General features: G+C 46.7%; 1 protein-coding gene across 2 annotated transcripts in view; it reads right to left on the reverse strand.

Annotated features, from left to right (window-relative positions):
- The window catches only part of KMT5B (lysine methyltransferase 5B), a 685,933-nt gene that overhangs the window by 365,995 nt on the left and 300,964 nt on the right, over window positions 1–18,974 (reverse strand). For both annotated transcript variants that reach the window (XM_069624095.1, XM_069624096.1), the window contains exon 4: window positions 6,784–6,949. In XM_069624095.1, coding sequence (XP_069480196.1) covers window positions 6,784–6,949 — 166 coding nt within the window. The remainder of the gene's footprint in view (window positions 1–6,783; window positions 6,950–18,974) is intronic.

Below are 18,974 nucleotides of genomic sequence, written 5' to 3' on the forward strand. Positions count from 1 at the left end.
ATGTGGACGATAAAGAGAACTTCCCTTCGGTGTTGTGTATGATGGGGGCTTATAGAGGGGAAATAATAGTGTGGGGGGAGACTTTAATTGTCATTTGGATGAGCGGTTGGATGGATGGGGAACTAGGGGGGGATCTAAGAAGCATATGGCGGGTTCGCTTCGGAAGGTAATGGGCGAGTTGGACCTGGTGAAGGTGTGGCGGGAGAAACATGGGGAGGAGAGAGGATACTCTTACCATTCGAGTGTGCACGCGCTTAGATTATTTGGTAACAGGGAGAGAGTATTGTCATTATTTTGGAGAGACGATGTATCTTGGACGCACCCTATCGGACCATTCCCCCTTGGTGACAACGTTATGTGGGCCCAGTGTGGGTCCCCGGCGGCGGTTATGGCGGATGCAGAGGGAGGTGCTGCGGGATGGAGCGTTCGTAGCAGAGCTTAGAGAAGATCGGCTCATATTTTGAGCTGAATGAAGGCACGGTGGAATCCAGGGAAGTATTGTGGGAGGCCTTCATGGCGACTGTGAGGGGGGAATGTGTGGCCATGACAGTAGGGATGAGGAAGTGGCTCTTAGAGACGTTGCGGCAGACAGAGGCCCGGGTTGCGGAACTGGATAGAGAGGTAGCAAGAGGTGTAGAGATGGGGGAAGCTCTTGCGCGGGCGCTGGAACTCCATCACAAGACCCTGTTGGAACTTACCCACTTTGATAATAGCAGGCGGGATGCTAGACTCCATGGGGAGGGGGATAAGGCGGATAAGCTCCTGGCTTGGCTAATTAGCAGGGAAAGTCAGACTCGAGTAATAACCCAGCTTCGATCTAGTACGGGGGAGCTAGTTGGAACTCAGAAAGAGATTAACGATGCCTTTGTAGCGTACTATAAGGGATTGTATGCGACTGGGGGGGTATGTTGATATGGAGGTGGAAGATCTGATGTAGGTGGTGCGGCTGCCGAGACTGGGGGAGGACCGTCGAGAAGAGCTAGAGGCCCCGATAGGAGAGGAGGACATCCGCTGGGCGATTAGTGCTATGAGGAGGGGTACAGCGCTGGGTAGCGACGGACTCCCGGTCGAGTTCTATGCAGAGTTTGCAGACCTCCTGATTCCACAGCTTCAAAAGGTGTACAAGGAGGCATTCCAGGTGGGGTGCCTCCCGGAATTGATGAGAGAGGCGACTATAATAGTGCTCCTAAAGAAGGGAAGGATCCGAGGTATTGTGCGGCATATCGACCCATTTCGTTGCTAAACGTAGATGGGAAAATCCTGGGGAAGATTTTAGCCGCTAGGCTGGCGAAGGTGGCGCCGGGTTTGATACACCCTGATCAATGCGGGTTTGTGGGGGGCAGGAGCACGTCGGGCAACATCTCCCAGCTGCATCATGTGATGGACCAGGTGAAGCTCCGAAAGCGGGGCTTGGCGATTGCGTCATTTGACGCTATGAAGGCTTTTGATTCCTTGGAATGGAAGTGGTTGTTTCGGGTGTTGCAGGAATTCGGGTTTGGGGAGCACATTTGTAGGCGGGTGGCTTTACTCTATGCTAAACCGCTGGCAATGGTGAGGACAAACAATTGGGTGTCGGAGACGTGGGATTTGGGTAGGGGGACAAGGCAGGGGTGTGCAGCCTCTCCAATCTTGTTTACATTGGCTTTGGAGCCTCTGGCAGCGTTCCTGCGGCAGGAAATGGCAGAAGCTGTTATCGAGGTGGGAGGGCAGACACACAGTGTCCCTTTAATGCGGACGACTTGTTGTTATATGTACGGGACCCTAAAACATATCTTCCAGACCTCTTAGAAGTATTACGGAACTTTAGGTACATGTCAGGGTTCCGTATAAACACGGGGAAGTCGGTCTTGTTCCCATTGGGGGGGTTACGGGAGTGCCCGTTGGAGGATCTGCCAGAGTTGGGGATTAGATGGGAGACAGAGTCTTTTCGATACTTAGGGGTACAGGTTTTTCATGAAGTGGTGGCCACATTTGTGCATAACACAGGGAGGGCATTATCCAGAATAGGTGACTCCATTCAGTTTTGGAAGGCATTGGGGAGGGTAGCGTTATGTAAGATGGTGGTCCTTCCACATTTGCTTTACTTTTTTGTGAATATACCGTATGTGGCGAAGAAAGTGTTCTTTAAAATGCTGGATGTCAAGATTGGGGAATTGCTGTGGGGGGTAGGAAGGAGTAGGGTGTCCCTGCGCACGTTGCTAAGAACTAGAGAGGGGGGAGGGTTGGGTCTCCCGAATTATGAAAACTTTGCGGCGGCTCAGCTGCAGTCAGTGTTGGTATGGGATCAGCCGGGGGCAGAGCTTCTGCAGGTATTGGTAGGGTCCTGGCAGACGGATCGTAGGGCGGTGGAGCTCCTGTGGCATCCGTTGGGAACTGTGGGGACATCAGTGGTTTGCAAGGTGGTATGGGAGACATGGAGGAAGTATGTAGGCGGCAAAGGGGTCAGGGGCCAGTATGAAGGTGCCCTCCCTTGGGGGGCTGACCTGAAGCTTCGCCAAGCGATTGGGAGGGTGGAGGTACGGAGGTTAAGGGAGAAGGGATGTGAGAAGGTTGGGGACCTTTTTGAGGGTGGGAGGCTTCTTACTTGTAAGGATTGGTGTGATAAGTTCGACTTGTCGTCGGGGTCGTTTTGGCATATGGAACAGTGGTTCGCAGAATGGCAGAGTTGTGGGAAGGAATTCCTGAAGAGCCGGAGCCATGTCCAGTTCTCCGAGTGCTACTTGACCAAACGGGGGGTAAGGCGTGTATTTCAAGTATATACAGGGCTCTGGGTGAGGGACGGGGAGAAGGAGAGCTGAAGGTTAAGGAAAAGTGGGAAATGGATATGGGGCAGTCTATATCAGAGGAAGAATGGGGGCAGGTTTGGGACTTGGTTCGGAAGTCTTTGCGGAATGGCCGCTTCCAGCTGGTCCAATTTAATATCCTGCATAGGGTATACGTCACCCCTCAGGCACTTAAGGCGATGGCGGGGGATCGGACGGGGGAATGTCCTCGATGTGGCTCGGAAGGGGCAGGGTTTTGGCATATGGTGTGGGATTGTGCTGTGATAATGGAATATTGGGACGAGGTGCTTAAAGGATTGAATGAGAGAATGGGAACTGCCCTGGAGCGATGCCCGGAGACCTGCCTGTGGGGGAAACTCCCGGGGGGGAAGCGTTATAAGGTACGGAATAGAATGGGCCGATTTCTGCTCATATTGGCTATGCGCCGAATGGCAGTGGCGTGGAAATCGCCCCAGGGCCCGTTGATTAATTTATGGCGAAAGGATGTACGCAGGTGGGGATTGGCGGAGCTAACGGTATTGCAGAATGGGGTGATGGGAGAGGACCGGGAAGTGGTGACGCTCCACTGGTCCCAACTGTTAAATGACTTGGCGAAAGACAATGATTTACGCCCACCATGAGGTGACAGACACAGGAAGGGGAATGTGAGGGGGAAAGGAGGGAGGAGGGAGTTCGGCGATGTGAACGAAAGGTAATGGGGCTCAGCCCTCAATGAACAATGGACATGGAAGCCTGCTGTGCTATGATTAATGGAGGCAAAAGGAAGCAACAGAGTTACTGCGAAGCTGGGGATGGGGGGGATTGGGAACTGGTTGTATTGGCTAATTTGGGAGTTCATGTCAGTGGAGGGACAGGTAGTGGGGGATTAGGGAGGGTGGGGGAAGTTGTGGGATTGTTATAATGAAATGCCAATAAAGTGTGTTTAAAAAAAAAACCTTACAAAATTTATAATTAAAATACATTAGCCAATACAAAACAGTTCAAAAGGCCAACAATTATAACATACAATCACTAGTTCAAAAATTCATCAACATATAGAGCCAAAGTAAAAAAATAAAGGAAAACAGAGAAGAAATAGAATTTCATCAAATACACACTTCTAATAAATGAAATATTTCAGCTACAAATCTTAAAGTGGATAAAATTACAGAAATCTGTTTCCAAGCCAAATTCCGTGACCAAAAACATATTGACCAGAAACTATTCATCTCAGATTTAAACTTTTAAATAGTGTTCTCACCTATTTGACAAATTAGGATAGTCAACAATGAGATGTTTTAATGTTTTGATTGATTCCTCATACCAACAGAAGCAACAGTTATGCATTGCTCCTAGGAATCTTTGCCCTTGCACCAATAATTTTATAGGTCGATAGTACATTTTGTCTCAACCGCAAAAAAGCATGTCTCCATTTTGGACATGCAGAGGTTTTTTCCACAATTGTTTAATTGTACACAATTACCAGTGATCAGAATATCGTTCAGATCAACAAAAAAGTAATAAGCAGGAGGATCAATACGTTTGTTATAAAAATGAAAGCAATCTCCATTTGTTCAAAAGTTGGTAAAGAGATTAATCCGAACCCAGACCTAAAAACAGCAATCAGCACACAATTGGACAGAACCAACACCTACTTCCAAATGTGGGCTTCCACCTTATGCGACGTATGTTCGCCAAATGTATGTACAATCTCTGACCCGTAAAGCATGCATGTTACAAGCTTGATCATAAAGTACGTGATGACTTGCATTAAAGAATAGGTCCATATCTCATTTTTATCTTCTAAGCGGTGTGCAAACATCCTGCATATCATTTGCAGCATCATCAAATCCAAAAGGATATGCAGCTTCTTGTAAAACACAAATCCGAGATCTATAAACTGTCCCACCACTCCATTCGTTCACCTTATAATTTCCACGTAACAGTGTTTTTTCTTAGTATTAGAGAAACACTTTCGATTTTCTTATGTTCATTTCTAAATCATTCTCGTTCATATGGTTGGTTAGTTTAACAAGTCTACTTTGCAGACTATTTGCAGTTTGGTCCACAATGACCAAATCGTTGGCATAAGATATTGGAATTGTTAAAGAATATTGCCCCTACATCAAAGGAGATACGCGTGCAGCAGCAAGTGTTTCTTAGTCATGGCTTACTTTGAAGTCAAGTATTTTACATAGCACAGTTGTTATATTGATGAAGCTTTCACCGATATTAGATCAACATATTAAGAATGCAGGCTCAGAGTGCTAGCTCCTCAAAACAGCTGCATTGCTAGTCATGTATATGCACATGTGAAAAATCGGTGGCCCATTCAATATTTTTTGCACAGTTTATGCTAAAATTGGGTAATAAATGTGTTCACATATGGCCACGGGCTGCTCACTGTTGGGGGATCCAATGCAATTATTTGTAAATCAACAATTATGGAATATGTACAATTTTAGTTGCAAAATAGATGACTGGCATAGTAAAACACACTTTTGTTTTTTAAATCTGAATATCAACAGGGTCCATTTGTGCTGAAGCTCGAAATGTCCTTTTAGTGTCCAACAATGCACACTTAAGTTTAATAACCGCCTCAGAGATGGAGATGAATTGCGTACCATTAATTCATTTTAAATTTGAATTAGGAGCCAATGCACCATGGGTGATTCTTGAATGGACTCTTTTTTCAATGTCAAACTGTATAGGTTTATGAAAACTGGCGTCTTCCCAGATCTGTGAATTGGGATAATGCATTGTGGTACTGCAACCCAGTTGGGGTGTGTTGTAACAAGTGTCTTGAGACAGGCAAAGCGGAGGGCACATAAGAAGGCAAAAGGGCGATAACACTACATTACAGGAACCCATCTCCCCCACGGCTGTTGTTCCATTATAATATGTCAAAATCACTAATACAAGTTAAACCAATTAGAAACAAAAGAAAAAAGATGGAGAAGGTACACAGAACCTTGCAGTGAACAAGGTCCTGCTAGAATGTTGGCTAAGGGAGACACTACACTGCACATTGAGGCAGTGTATTGCGAGACGAATATCAGGTTCTGTAATAGTGGTTAAGGGACTCTGATGACCCATTGTTTACAAAGGCTCACCAACATTTCAATGTGATAAGCAATAATGCCATGTTCATTGGGCTGCACTGTGTGGTAACGGTGGGGGCCAGAGTCAATAATTCCATGATAGTTTCCAGGCGATTACCACCCAGTACAACCCATTGGTAGTATTGCTAACGGGAGTGCTTATGCCCATTGTATTCTGTATAATTTGTTTTCAACCCCTTCTCCTGCACATTTTCTCTGCAACTCAGGTCGAAGAATTGTCATTGCGTTGCAGCCCACCAATCATAAATATGTGCCAATTCAAGCTTTATAATAGCTTGTATAATGCCTTGAAAATAAATGTTAGATTTGTATGTTAAACTGGTATGGGAAAATGCATTCTGACCCATAGGTTCTTGTAATTTCCTAAGCAAAGGCCAGCGTCCACAAGCCATCACTCTTTAGGCTAGGAACTCTTGAAATAGCCACTTTTAGGGGTTTAAAAACGGTACTTTGTCCACTAAATAGCATTTTAAAAGGCCTGCATTTCGAATGTTGTCACTTTTTGTGATTTAACATGTAAAGTGTTGCATCTGGTGGCAGCATGTGTACATGTGCTGCAAAACCCAAATTCACCTCAAGGTTTTTTTCTAAAGTAAAACTTTTCCCCTGGGAGTTAAATTCCCCCCATCTCCAACTCTGTTCAAATCATACATCAGTGCAAATTCCATCATAATATCTCATCTAATGCAGAGACAATGCATTTCAGATTTGTATATCATTTTTCTAAAGCTGATCACGTCTTAAACGTTACTTCCCAACTTGATGTGTCTTAGCACCACCTGACTTATAACATAAGACAAAAAAGACATATTGCATACTTTTCCTATTTTTGGCAACACTACAGAACAGGTGGACAATGTATAACAGATGTTTAACCACAATACACCAAACACACTTACATGCTCCTTGAATAATCTTTCCTGCATTTTGTTTTTGTTCAGAAAGTAATGCCGTGCCCAGTCGCCTGCTACCAAAGACTTGAAGGTGTTATCCAAACTTTCTTCTTTCTTGAAATTTTCAAGAATTTCCTTTAACTCCTCCTGACGTCCTTTAATTGGCCGGAACCTGTACAAATGAAATCATAGATGCTATGTTAAAAAATACTGGGAATAGTAAAGAAAACTGAAAATTAAGCAGTGAAAAAATTAACATGACATAGTTGACATTTACAGTAACAAACCGAAAACAAAGAAATTGAATTCAGAAACTATATTAATGATTATGCCATTTTTACTAAAAAGAGACAGTCGGGCAAATACCCAAAATTCTGTCCAACTATCTCTTACTCAGTCATACTCATTCTGGTGCTTGTATCTGTTTAGAGTTGAATGGACCTCAGGTGCCAAACTGCCAAATTAAACCATTGTGGGTCTGGATGGTTAACAGCGGATGCTGCGGTTTTAGGCTGCACTGGGTTCAGCTTGATGCGAAGTTCCACCGCTATGCTCAGAAGGTGTGGATACCAGACTTGTCTTGACCACATTGGTGCAATTGGTACTCGAGTCATAATAGTGTACTGAAATGTGTGCACTATTCTGTAGATTAACAGTGTCTGGAGAAAACCGTAAACAAATATCCATGACCAATTCATCCACAGCGCACTTCCTAAGCACCCCTCCTCCGTGTACCTCAAGACACAGTTGCGTCATTCTGAGTATGCACTTATTGAAAATAGAACTATATTTGTAGCATCCCCCTCTGGTGAAAAGTATTTTGAGTGTTTTTGTGTTGAGTTGCATTTTTTTCTTGCTGAATAGTCCTGCTTAGGCTATAAGTAATCGTCCACTCCTGGAACATGGTGTGCTTGCAACCATATGTTCCTGGGGATGCGCCATTGCCACATTTGCTGTGTTATCCTGGAAAGTGTTAGGGACAATTCCCCTCATTTGTTTAAGGAAAACATGGCTGCTGTTATTGTCTGTCTATGGGAGAATACTCTTACAAATGAATGCCATTGACACTTAAAACAACGGATGGGAAACATCCCCCTATCAATGCGCTGGTCTCTAGGTTTATGAACTCAAGGTGATGCAAGAGAAACTTATATTGTGGGACGCTTCCCTGACATCCAAATTCAACAAACAACGCTAAAGAACACGTCCTAGGTCCTTATGTACACTACCCTCTAAACCAAATTCGAAACTCAGTTGTTGATATAATAATATTTAAACCAAGAAATATTTGTTAGGTTTTCAATTTCTATTTAATTCTTAAAAAATGAATTGTAATTATGCTCGAGTCAACACGTATTTTGAGCCAAAGGGCTCTTCCTCAAGGCTCTCAAATTAAAATTACATTTAACATTGTAACTTTGTGTTAGTAAAACATGATTGCAAAATGTTCTTCTACAAATTATTCAAACACTAGTATTTAAATTAAAAAAACAAATCCTAATCAGACAAAAAGAAATTAAACAGACAAGAGTAAATCAAACCCAGTCTATATCACATGCTAATGTTCTCTATATTTCACAGTTGAGCTACCCAATTAGGGTCCTTGCTTCATTAAAATGCTTCTTTGTGAACAAGGAGCACTCAACTCATGGGAGGTATCAAGCGCACATTCTAATAAGCATTCAACCATCAGCTTGAGTCAATTTAATGACACCTCTAAACAAAGAAACATTCTAATCAAGCAATTGATTTAGCCTTTCATGGTGTTTAATTTATTTTTGTCTGATTATGATTAGATTTTTTTAAATATTCCAGTGTTTGAAAAATATTTTTTCTTTTTGCAATCACTTTTTACTAACAAAAGTTAAGTTTAATGTAATTTAATTTTAAACACCTGAGGAAGAGCACTTTGGCTCGAAACACGTGTTGGCTCAAGCATGATTATAATTGTTTTAACAATTATAGAAAAATTGATATACTATTTGCACTTCAGTTCCAAGACGTTGCTTGATGTGCAACTGTACTTTGTGGTTTGTCCAACTTGCCAGAGTTGATATGTGAAGTAGATGTGCTACCTCACCGCTCGAGCAAGACATCTATTCCATGATCACTTGCACAGGGGTACCCAATGTTTTGTGTTCCACTATTGCAGAGCCTTCCCTACCTGTTGCATTACGACTACTCGATTCACAAGTCCCCCGTGTGTGACCATTGCGAATTAAGTAATTCTTGAAAAGGTCTCCTGTGAAATCTTGCTTGCCCAATACAGAATGTCATCATGCCTAACAGTTTATTTTATTTAGTTTCCTTACTATCAGAGATGCCCCTTGCTGATAAACTGGTACAAGTGCTTGGAAAGCCCAGACTCTTTACAGTGAAGGGTAGGTTCAAGCCTTTCTTGTATTTATTACCAAACAGAAATGGTTTGATTTGTGAGGGATTAGGCTTGTTTTTGCAAATTTATGAAGAAACCCAATCAAAGAAGAGATATTCTCATCAGTGTTCTTGTAGCGTTGTTGTGCGTGGTTGCCCATTATCAGCAGGCTATCTAGATAGGAGTATCGAGGTAGGCCCAGTATGCGCTGGAATGTGACTAAAACTGAGAACGCCTTTGTGAATAAGAAAGAACTTTGAACCAATAGTGTTGTTGGCCTCTCTTGAATCGAAGGAAGTTCAATAACTCTAGACATGGAAATATGAAAATATGCATCTCTCATATCCATTGTTGCAACATGCACTTCCTTTTTATTAGAAGTATGACCACTTGAGCTACAGTGGTTTGATGAATTTAAGGATGCTACTCAAGGCAGGGTCTTATGCGTCTGTCAAGAGTATAATATGTTCTCATTTGGTGCAACTGTTTCTTGGTGTTAAAATGAAAGGCTTATATTGAAACACCACACAATATTTGTGTTGCCTCTAGCACCCACTTGTCAGATGTGAAATCCTTTTTATTAAATGGGTGACATTGGGTAGGTAACCTCCAACTTCAGTCAAATGGGAAAAGGGGTGTAGGTACTGTTAGTCACTATTTGTGTGTGGTACCTCTCCTCAAAAGGTGCACGATGTGCATGGCAACAACATCTAGGCTTTTAACCGTATTGGCCTAGGTGGGATGGTTCGTAGGTACCTGGGGTTTGTTGTCCACAGAATATTTGTAGATAAGGCAGCCACGTAGGGTGTATTAATAAAGCTACTCACCGTAGTGACTACCTTACTCCTAGTCCATAGTCCCCTTTCCCCCATACTTATGGGACATTCCGTCCTGTGGGACGGGACTGGAGCACTTTTGTAAAAAGCATCACATTTTCAAAAATGTGTCCTCTTTTTATGCGGGGTACCGCACGTGGCCATAACCCAGCCCTCCTTAGCTCCGCCAAGCGCATCGCCCATCAGTCCTTTTCTAGCGCCAGGTTTGAGACGTTTAAGCAATAACAGAGGGAACTTATTAGAGGGGAGGTCGAGCGGGCGTATGGAGGAAAGCGGACTATGGACTAGGAGTAAGGTAGTCACTACGGTGAGTAACTTTATTATACTCCTACATCCCGTCCCCTTTCCTCCATACTTATGGGAGTTTTCCAAGCACTCCTCACAGGAATTACGGGTGGATGGACACTACTTATTGAAACAGGCTCCTAAGCACAGCTTGATCGAACTGAGCATCAGCCCTGGAGCTCAGGTCCAGACAGTAATGCTTACAAAAAGCCGATGGCGAGACACACATAGCCGCTTTCGCGATGGTCTCACAGGGAACATATTCTCGGATGTCAACAGCGGCTGCCCTGCCCCCCCACAAGATGGGCATGAATTACCTTAGGGGGCCGAAGACCCTGAATGGTATACGCCTCAGAAATACAGGCAGCAATCCATCGGGAGATGGTTGCTTTCGAGGACGGCTTTCCTTGCGGATTTTCAAAGGTCACAAAAAGCTGCAAAGAGTTCCTAAGCTCAGATGTTCTGTCCAGATTGAACTTAAGAGCTTGTCTAACGTCCAGGCAGTGCAGAACCCTTTCGGCCTCTGAGGCCAGGTCTGGGAAGTAGACAGGCAATGAAATTGACTGATTCAAATGAAAATCAGAGACCACCTTCGGAAGAAAGGAGGGATTTGTCCGCAGGACAACCTTATCCTTATGAAAAGTAAGGAATGGATGCTCTACCGACAAGGCCTGAAGCTCACTTACACACCTTGCCGAAGTCACAGCAATCAAAAAGGACACTTTCCATTAAAGGTACTTAAAATCAACAGTGGCCATGGGCTCAAAAGGCTTATGATACAAGGCCGTAAGGACCACATTCAGATCCCACTTAGGATGCAGTTTGCGAACAGGAGGGTAAAGATGTAATAGGCCCGCAAAGTGTCTTTTAATGACCGGATTCGTCAGTGAAAAAGAGCACTGGTCAGTGGATAGATAAGCGGCGACAGCCGACAAATAAGTCCTGCAGGCCTAGACATGAATGCCAGATTCTGCCAGATGTGAGACAAAAGACAGGACTATGTCGATAGTAGCCTCCCTGGGGTCCAGCTGCCTAGCTAAACACCAGTGGCAGAACCGTAGCCATTTATTCCTATACTGAGACCTTGTCGAAGGTTTCCTGGCCTCCTGAATAATGCACATGTTATCCGCAGACAAATTGAAACGCTCTAGAGATCTGAACTCAGGCACCAGGCCGCCAAGCTGAACGATCGTGGGGAGGGGGTGCCACAACTGATGATCGCTCTGGTGAAGCAGGTCGGAAATCAGCAGAAGCCTGATCGGTGAGTAGACTGACAGATGCTGAAGCTCTGAAAACCAGAATCTGTCTGGCCACCACAGGGATATGAAGAGGAGAGCGCAATTCGCTTTGTTCCTGAGCTTGCAAAGCGCCCAGTGAATCAGAGGAAGAGGCGGGAAGGCGTAGGCCCTCATGTTGTGCCATGGAATCTCGAGAGCATTCCCCAGAGAAGAAGCTCCAAGCCCGTTCCTGGAGGCATACAAGGGAAGCTTCCCGTTTGTCGATGTCGCAAAGAGGTCCACTTTATGGAGTGCCACAACAGCGAAAAATATCCAAGAGGCTCTCCGTGTTCAGTTCCCATTCGTAGCTGACCACTGCTCGTCGGCTGATGGCATCTGCGGTGACATTCAGATGGCCCGGGATGTGTACTGCTACCAGCCAGATACCATGCAGAGTGGCCCATTCCCAAATCTGAATGGCAAGATCCACAAGAGGAGGAGACCTGGTACCCCCCGTTTGTTGATATAGGACACTGCATTGTCTGTGCGGACATGGACCACCTTGTTGACAATGCCTGGTTTGAACACTTTCAGCGCCAGGAATATCACCAGGAGCTCCAGCTAATTTATGTGAAGCTCTCTGTCCTGTGGTGACCAAAGATCGAAAACCTGAAGCTGACCCAACGTCGCACCCCAACCCAGAAGGGAGGAATCCGTCGTGACTGTCAATAGTGGGCAAGGGTCCTGAAAAGGAGCACCCACCAACAGATTGCTGAGAGAAGACCACCACAAGAGGTCCGTCCTCATGAAAGGTGGAACCAATATCATTTTGAAATTTGGATCCACTGCTTGAAGCCAGGAACTCCGAAGAGCCATCTGCATCCGCCTCATCTTGAGGCGAGCAAGAGGAAGAGCCAGTAGGCACGAAGGCATGAGGCCCAGAAGCCTCTGGAAACACCAGGCCGACATGCTCTCCGACTGCATGAACACCTGACACGTGGCCAACAGATCCGCCATTCTGTCTCCAGTCAGGTACACTCTGCAATTGATCGTGTTCTATCGAAAACCCAGGAAAATCAAGTCCTGAGAGACCGTCATGAAAGATTTCCGCCAGTTCACCGACAGCCCAAGGTGGAACAGGAGCTGGTAGAGAGACTGAAGGTTGTTCGAGGCTTTCAGTGGACAAGGACTGCGCAGCATCCAGTCGTCCAAATACGGATACACATGGATACCCTGTAGCCGAAGAAAAGCTGCGATGACCGACATCTTCGTAAAGACGCGCCGCGCCAAGCTGAGACCAAATGGGAGCACACGAAACTGGAAATGCTCCTCCACTGTGGAAAACCACAGGTATTTCCGATGCAGACTCCAAATGAAGATATGCATACAAGGATCCGGAAGGTCCACCACGCTGAGCAAATCGCCCTTCTGTAGAGGGGACTTTATCTGACAGGGCGAGATCTTGAGTATTTCTCTAGGGGAAGAGAAAGGTTGAACTGGGGAAGGTTTAGGATGGTGAGCATGCCAGCCCGGTTGGGTTTGGGCACCGTAAACAGACGGGAGTAGAAGCCCTCCCCTCGCTCCCTTAGGGGAACGGGGTCCACTGCCTTGAGATCCAGAAGCTTCTTGTCTTCGGCTCTGAGGGAGGGCGTCCCCGACTGCTGGAAGGGAGGATTGAAGGGTGGGGTATGGGGAAGGGGCAAGCGGAAGCCCGCCCGAGCAACGGACAAGACCCACCGATCCTCGGTGATGGTCTGCCACGCCTCCCAGTGAGACGCAATGCGCCCTCCCACCGAGTCTCGTGCGATCGCCGAAAAACATAATTTAGCGGACTTCTCAGCGGTGAGACCACCTGATTCTGAAGAGGAGGAAGAGGACCGAGAGTAAAAATTGGCCTCACTGCTGTTTCCGACGAGGGTTCCCAGATGGAGGATCGACTCTGCGTGTCCTACGATCCAGCAACCCTCGAAAACCAGAGGAGGACCGAGGCTATGATGATGTTCTCTGAGCTATGAACAGCGGCTTCAACAACACGTACAGGGACTTGGCTGTTAGTCCTTAGTCAGCTCCACATCTGTTGAAGAATGGAACAGCTCCTTGCCGTCAAAAGGGAGGTCCAGAACCTTATCCTGGACCTCCTTAGAAAACTTTGAAGCATGAAGCCAAGCCTGACGAGAGGTGTCAACACTAAGCATGAGGCCTCCAGCCGAGGTGTCAACATGATGTGCTGCGACCTCGAGCATATCCTGCGCCAGAACCCTGGGGTCTGACAAGCCACCCTTAAAATCATCCAGCTTGTCCGCGGGAATAAACTCCTCAAATTCACATACACCTTTCCACATTCTCATATTTGCCGCCGCTGAGATGAGCTCTGCGTTCTCCTGGCGCAACTGCAGGGCCGGATTAGCGAAGATCTTTCTCCCCAAGGGGTCAAGCTACTTGTCCTCCTTGGCCAGAACCTGGGCTGCTGCTGTAGATGATGCGGAAGCCGGTCTAGATTGTAGCGTGGCAGCCACCACCACTGTGGAGGAAGGGAGCGAACAAGACGCTAAGGATACCTCTTCTGAAGTGTGAAGCCTAAAACGAGAGTCAATCCTCTGGTTAACGTGTAGTCCAGAGTGTGGTTTTTCCCAGACCTTGCAGACCTCAGCCAAAACATCCCTCTGAAGGAACAAGCCGGTACGCTAAGGTGAACGCCCCAGAAAGCACCCCCTGTTGCGGAGCGGGTGCCTCTGGTACTGGTACATCCAGAAGACATGTCCAGAACCTGGTCATGGAACGATCTAACAGAGCGGGGCTGGTCCTCGCTATCCTGATCCCCTAGCGTGTCATCCAACGCGTCCGGATCGGCCTGCGTCACATCTGGCTCTGCCGAAGACTTGTCTATTGGAGACAAGGGAGGCAGAGGCGGAAGAGCTTGAGGTGGGTCAATCGGTAGAGGTGGGAAAGCCACCGGAACAACTGGTGCTACGGTTGGAACCGCCGGCACAAGAGTAGGCGTTGGAGGGCAGATTTCCCTTAAAAGACCTCTGAAATACTCCTTCATGGGGTCAGAGTGCATGAGCCTCTGAAATTTTCCGAAAAAGCCATCCTCCACCGAAGGCTTAGGCATTGGAATGGGCAGAGGCCGCTCATGAGAGGGGTAGCTCCAAGACCGTAAGGGTGAGGGCTGCCAAGAAGGGCCTCCCCCAGCCGGATCAACATAGATCAAGGAAGCAGATGTAGCAGGAAGCAAACCCGTGTGCGGTAATGGCATCCCAGCTTTCCAGTCATAAACTGGACAAAAAGGATTCGCACAAGGAAGTCGATGTTCACCTGAAAGCAAGCTCCCAGCACCCGACACCCATGGCGTAGGTTTAAGGGAGGAACCCATAATGGTCACTGTAGTTCGCGCCGGAACGGGCACCATTTTAACTGCTTCACATGTGTGAGTGAGGCAGGGGTCTCCACAGACGGGTCAGGGGCCTTGACTTAAGCCTTAACACAAGGAACCTCGGCAGAGCCGGTACTGTGTGGCCTAGGATGTTTCTGAGACAAACTATTAGCCAAATTAGCCCCTAGAAGAGGAACCTCAGCAGAGGTCAGCAACCTCACTCTATGCCCCCTCGACAGAACCGATATCTCCGCCAAGACGGGAACATTGAGGAATCCACCTCACAGACAAGACCTTGACAGGTCTAAGTTCTGTCGGTCACCTTAGCCTCAGAAAGAGGAACCTCGAACAGAGTCCAGTAACAGATCCTTCAAGAGCGGCCTCAAACCTTGGTTCGGTACAGAAAGCCTCTACAGAGGACTCAGGGCACGCCCCTGTGTCTGTATGGGAAGCTCCAGACAAGGAGACACCGAAGCAAGCTCCTGTACCCACAGCCTCAATAGAACTGGGCCGTCGATTAGCACCCACAGGAGGGGCCTCGGATTGTAATCTGCCAGGTGTTACGCTGACCTGGCTCCCACAGAGGCGTCGATCTGGACTGGACTGCTGCGGTCTCCACCAATTTGACGCGTAGGGCCGAGATGACGGACTGGACTGGCGCACCTAGCTTCGTTTGCTTGGCCCGTAGGAATATTCTTCTGCAAATGGAGAAAGGGAATTAACCACCCGTGGAGTTGAGCGTAAATCCCCCCCCCCACCCCGCTGTTCTGCCCACTGATCACCTTGGATGTCCCCTCTTATAGTCTCACCTGATTTGAAAAGATGAGCTCTCCATCCTGCATTGAGCGCAGGGGCACGTTGATAACCAGTTGCTTCACTGGCTCGAAGGAATTGGCGTTTTCCAGGACAATATTGACTGCGATATTCCCGGCAAGACGCCGTATGTAGTTCGTAAGAGTTCAAATGGCTGACTTTCACTCTTGTCCGATTCCTTGCAGGTTGCAGCTTGACCCTACTGAAGAGTTCCTCGTGGCAACCGGTAGTGTTCTGGTAAGGATTTGTATTATCCAACACAGTTCGATAAAATAATGTCCATATGTAACCTGTTGCTTTCTCCCTTATTCAGGCGCTGAGAGAAAGTATGAAGTCTCGGGGAATAATGCCTCTGGCGGTAAAATCAGTTAAGTCTTTTGTGGTGAGGAGGGTTCCCCTCGTTAGTCCCTCGTTTCACCTTGCTGTCCTTTTGTTTCCCCTTAGGGGCCGGGGTTCGGCGAAGATGCAGTGGAAGCTGCGCCGACCCGTGAAGAAGAATAGTACCCCCGGTGGTAAAATCAGGTAAGTCTATTGGGGGGTATTCCTCGGTGTATTCCCTTGGATCACCTTGCTGTTCTCGTCTTCTCCTTAGGTTCCGGAGTGCGGCGGGAACATGCAGGAGGATGCGGTGAAATGTTAAGATGCTGTGAAGGCCGGTGAGTTCAGTGCGGCGCTGCAGCAGGCGAGGCGACGCGCATAAAATAACTTCTTTCTTCCAGCTCGAAGGCGCGATGGATCGGGAATTCAGGTAAGGATCAAAGGTATTGCTCTTGTTCTAACCTTTTCTCCTTCTTTCTCCCTTTTTCTAGGAGCTCCAAACTCGAGGTGGGCGTGGCAGAAGACTGGATGCAGACTTGCAGGCACGGTGAGCATTACGCTGCTGGATGCAGAATAACGCGAAGCGTGTGCTGCTCTTCGGGCGTGGTTTAAATAGCCTCCAAAGAAGTCCCAAGTAAGTATTCCTCCCCAGCCCCACCCGAGTAAAAAAATAGTCCCTAGGTAAAATAGTCCCTTCCAAGCCTCGTTTGGCTTGGAGCTCTTGCAGCATGGTCTGCATCAGGTAAGTTTTAATCTATGAGACTGGCGCCTATGGCGCCAGGACTGACTCTCCATATGAGCCTGGCGCCATAGGCGCCAGGACTGCACCCAAATAGCCCCTAGCAGGGGGTTGTTGGGCTTGCTTGGGGTAACTTGATGCCTGCTTCCGGGGTTGCTGGACTTGGTCTGGGTCCCCGGGTTAGGCATCATGACAGCAGGTCCCTTACGGAAGCCCTCGGAGAAAGCTCTGGTACCTTTTTTAGGCCAGGAAGGCACCTCGGGGGAAACCCCGGTAGTAGAGCTTATGAAACCCCTCCTGGACCGAGAAGACCCCGGGAAGGAGTCTCCCGCTCGGGGTGCCCTAAAAACTAAAGAAGTTACCGGGCGTCTCTTCTTCTCATCGAAAAAACTCTGAAAATGCGGAGGAGAAACGCGCTGAACACCCCCTCCCACTGCTACAGATGACGTTGAAGTGCCCGGACCAAGAGGGAATCGCAGTAGAAGAAACACGAGTCCCACCAGTGATCCGGACCCAAACACTCTAAACAAAGAGGATGGGGATCCACCCTAGCGAAGCGTCGCTTGCAAGAAGAACAAGAAGGAAATTCTAACTGAACCGGCATAGACGGACTATTACGCGACCGCAAAACCGGAGCAGGAGAGAAGGACACTGGAAGGGAAAAATCTTCCGAAGATGCAAGTGCGTCCAGTCCCGACCGCACAGAGAAAAGGACTGATGGGCGATGCGCTGGGCGGAGCTAAGGAGGGCAGGGTTACGGCCACATGCGGTACCCTCGCGTAAAAATAGGACACATTTTTGAAAATGTGATGCTTTTTACAAAAGTGCTCCGGTCCCGTCCCACAGGACGGAATGTCCCATAAGTATGGAGGAAAGGGGACGGGACGTAGGAGTATAAAGGTTTGAGGCATTTGTGTGCAGACATTTGATATGTAGATGTGATTCTGAGAAAGGACCTGCGTCCCGCAGAATACGAGAGGCTTGAGAATCTCCAGGTATTTTGCACCTTCAAGGCTTTAATCCACCTCATTACTTAACAGATGTTCAGCAACCAGCAGTTTCTTTCTTAAAACTGCTTGTGTTTCCACATTTAACACTGTCACCCTAAGCCAGGAGTATCATTCTGACACAGTGGCCTGGGCTGCCTGAAATCCAGAGTTCTTGCCACGTCAAGGTTGTTATTTATTACTGCTTTTGTAGCCATCTGTTCCTCCTTAATAATACAATAACTTGTGCCTGGGTTTGTATACTCTCAGGCATTTGCTTTAGCAGATCTTGCATCACACCCGACTGTGCTCGCTCATACATAATTATGAGTGCTGTAGCATTCGCTATACGTATATTGCATGCAGCCATGTAACCTATTTTCTAGCCATAAAGAAGACTCTCTTGATTTCTGTTTATGGAGGAGTGTCACTTGTGGAAGTGGGAGTTTTATAGCATTTTCTGTCTACAACCATGGATTCAGTAGTTAGTTGTTCCCTAATGAAACAAGGGTCAGATGGCACTGATTTGTATTTATTTTCAATGCAGGAATTCACAGCTTTGATAGTGGCTGGGGAACCCATTGAGGCCAGAATTAGTTTTATAACAAAAAGCATTATAGGAATGTATTCAGCCATTAGTTTTGGATCCTCAAGCATGTCCTCAAACAAATCGCTCCTCAGGCCCATGCTGCACTGTCTATATTAAAGCATGCTGTGGTATAATTGCCAATATGTTGTCTGATCCTCAGTTGGGGAATGTAGGGGCGGTGGTCCATAATATATTCATGTAGATCATCATCAGTGCAAGCTCCTACGATTGCTGCAAGTGTAAGGCAATGTCCTTTAGCTGTTCTTCATCAACAGTTTTGGATTTTTCTACTCTTTGTGGATGGGGTGTCTTGTCCTATGTTAAGATGAATTTTAAGAATTAGACCTGTGGACATATTCCGAGAGGAGATCCCATTCTGGTAAACATGGAAAGACACCAATGTCTACCCAAACTGTATTAAGGTAGTGTGACTGAGCACCAAGGTTTATGAAAGTGTGAGAGTGGTGAAGGGTTCAGTTGAACACACACAGAGCACTCTTAATAATATCGTTAAGCAGAATTATAAACATACAGTTATATTTACTAAGGCCTTGGGCAACTCTTATCAATCAAAAATCAGAAATAAGGAAACAGAAAAGAGAAAGGTAGGTATTTAACCAATTTGAGAATATGTAAGTAAAATAAAGGAGTACAAATTAGGCCCAAC

Source organism: Ambystoma mexicanum, chromosome 11 (genome assembly GCF_040938575.1).
Source record: "Ambystoma mexicanum isolate Mex_15411 chromosome 11, UKY_AmexF1_1, whole genome shotgun sequence".
NCBI lineage: Eukaryota > Metazoa > Chordata > Amphibia > Caudata > Ambystomatidae > Ambystoma > Ambystoma mexicanum.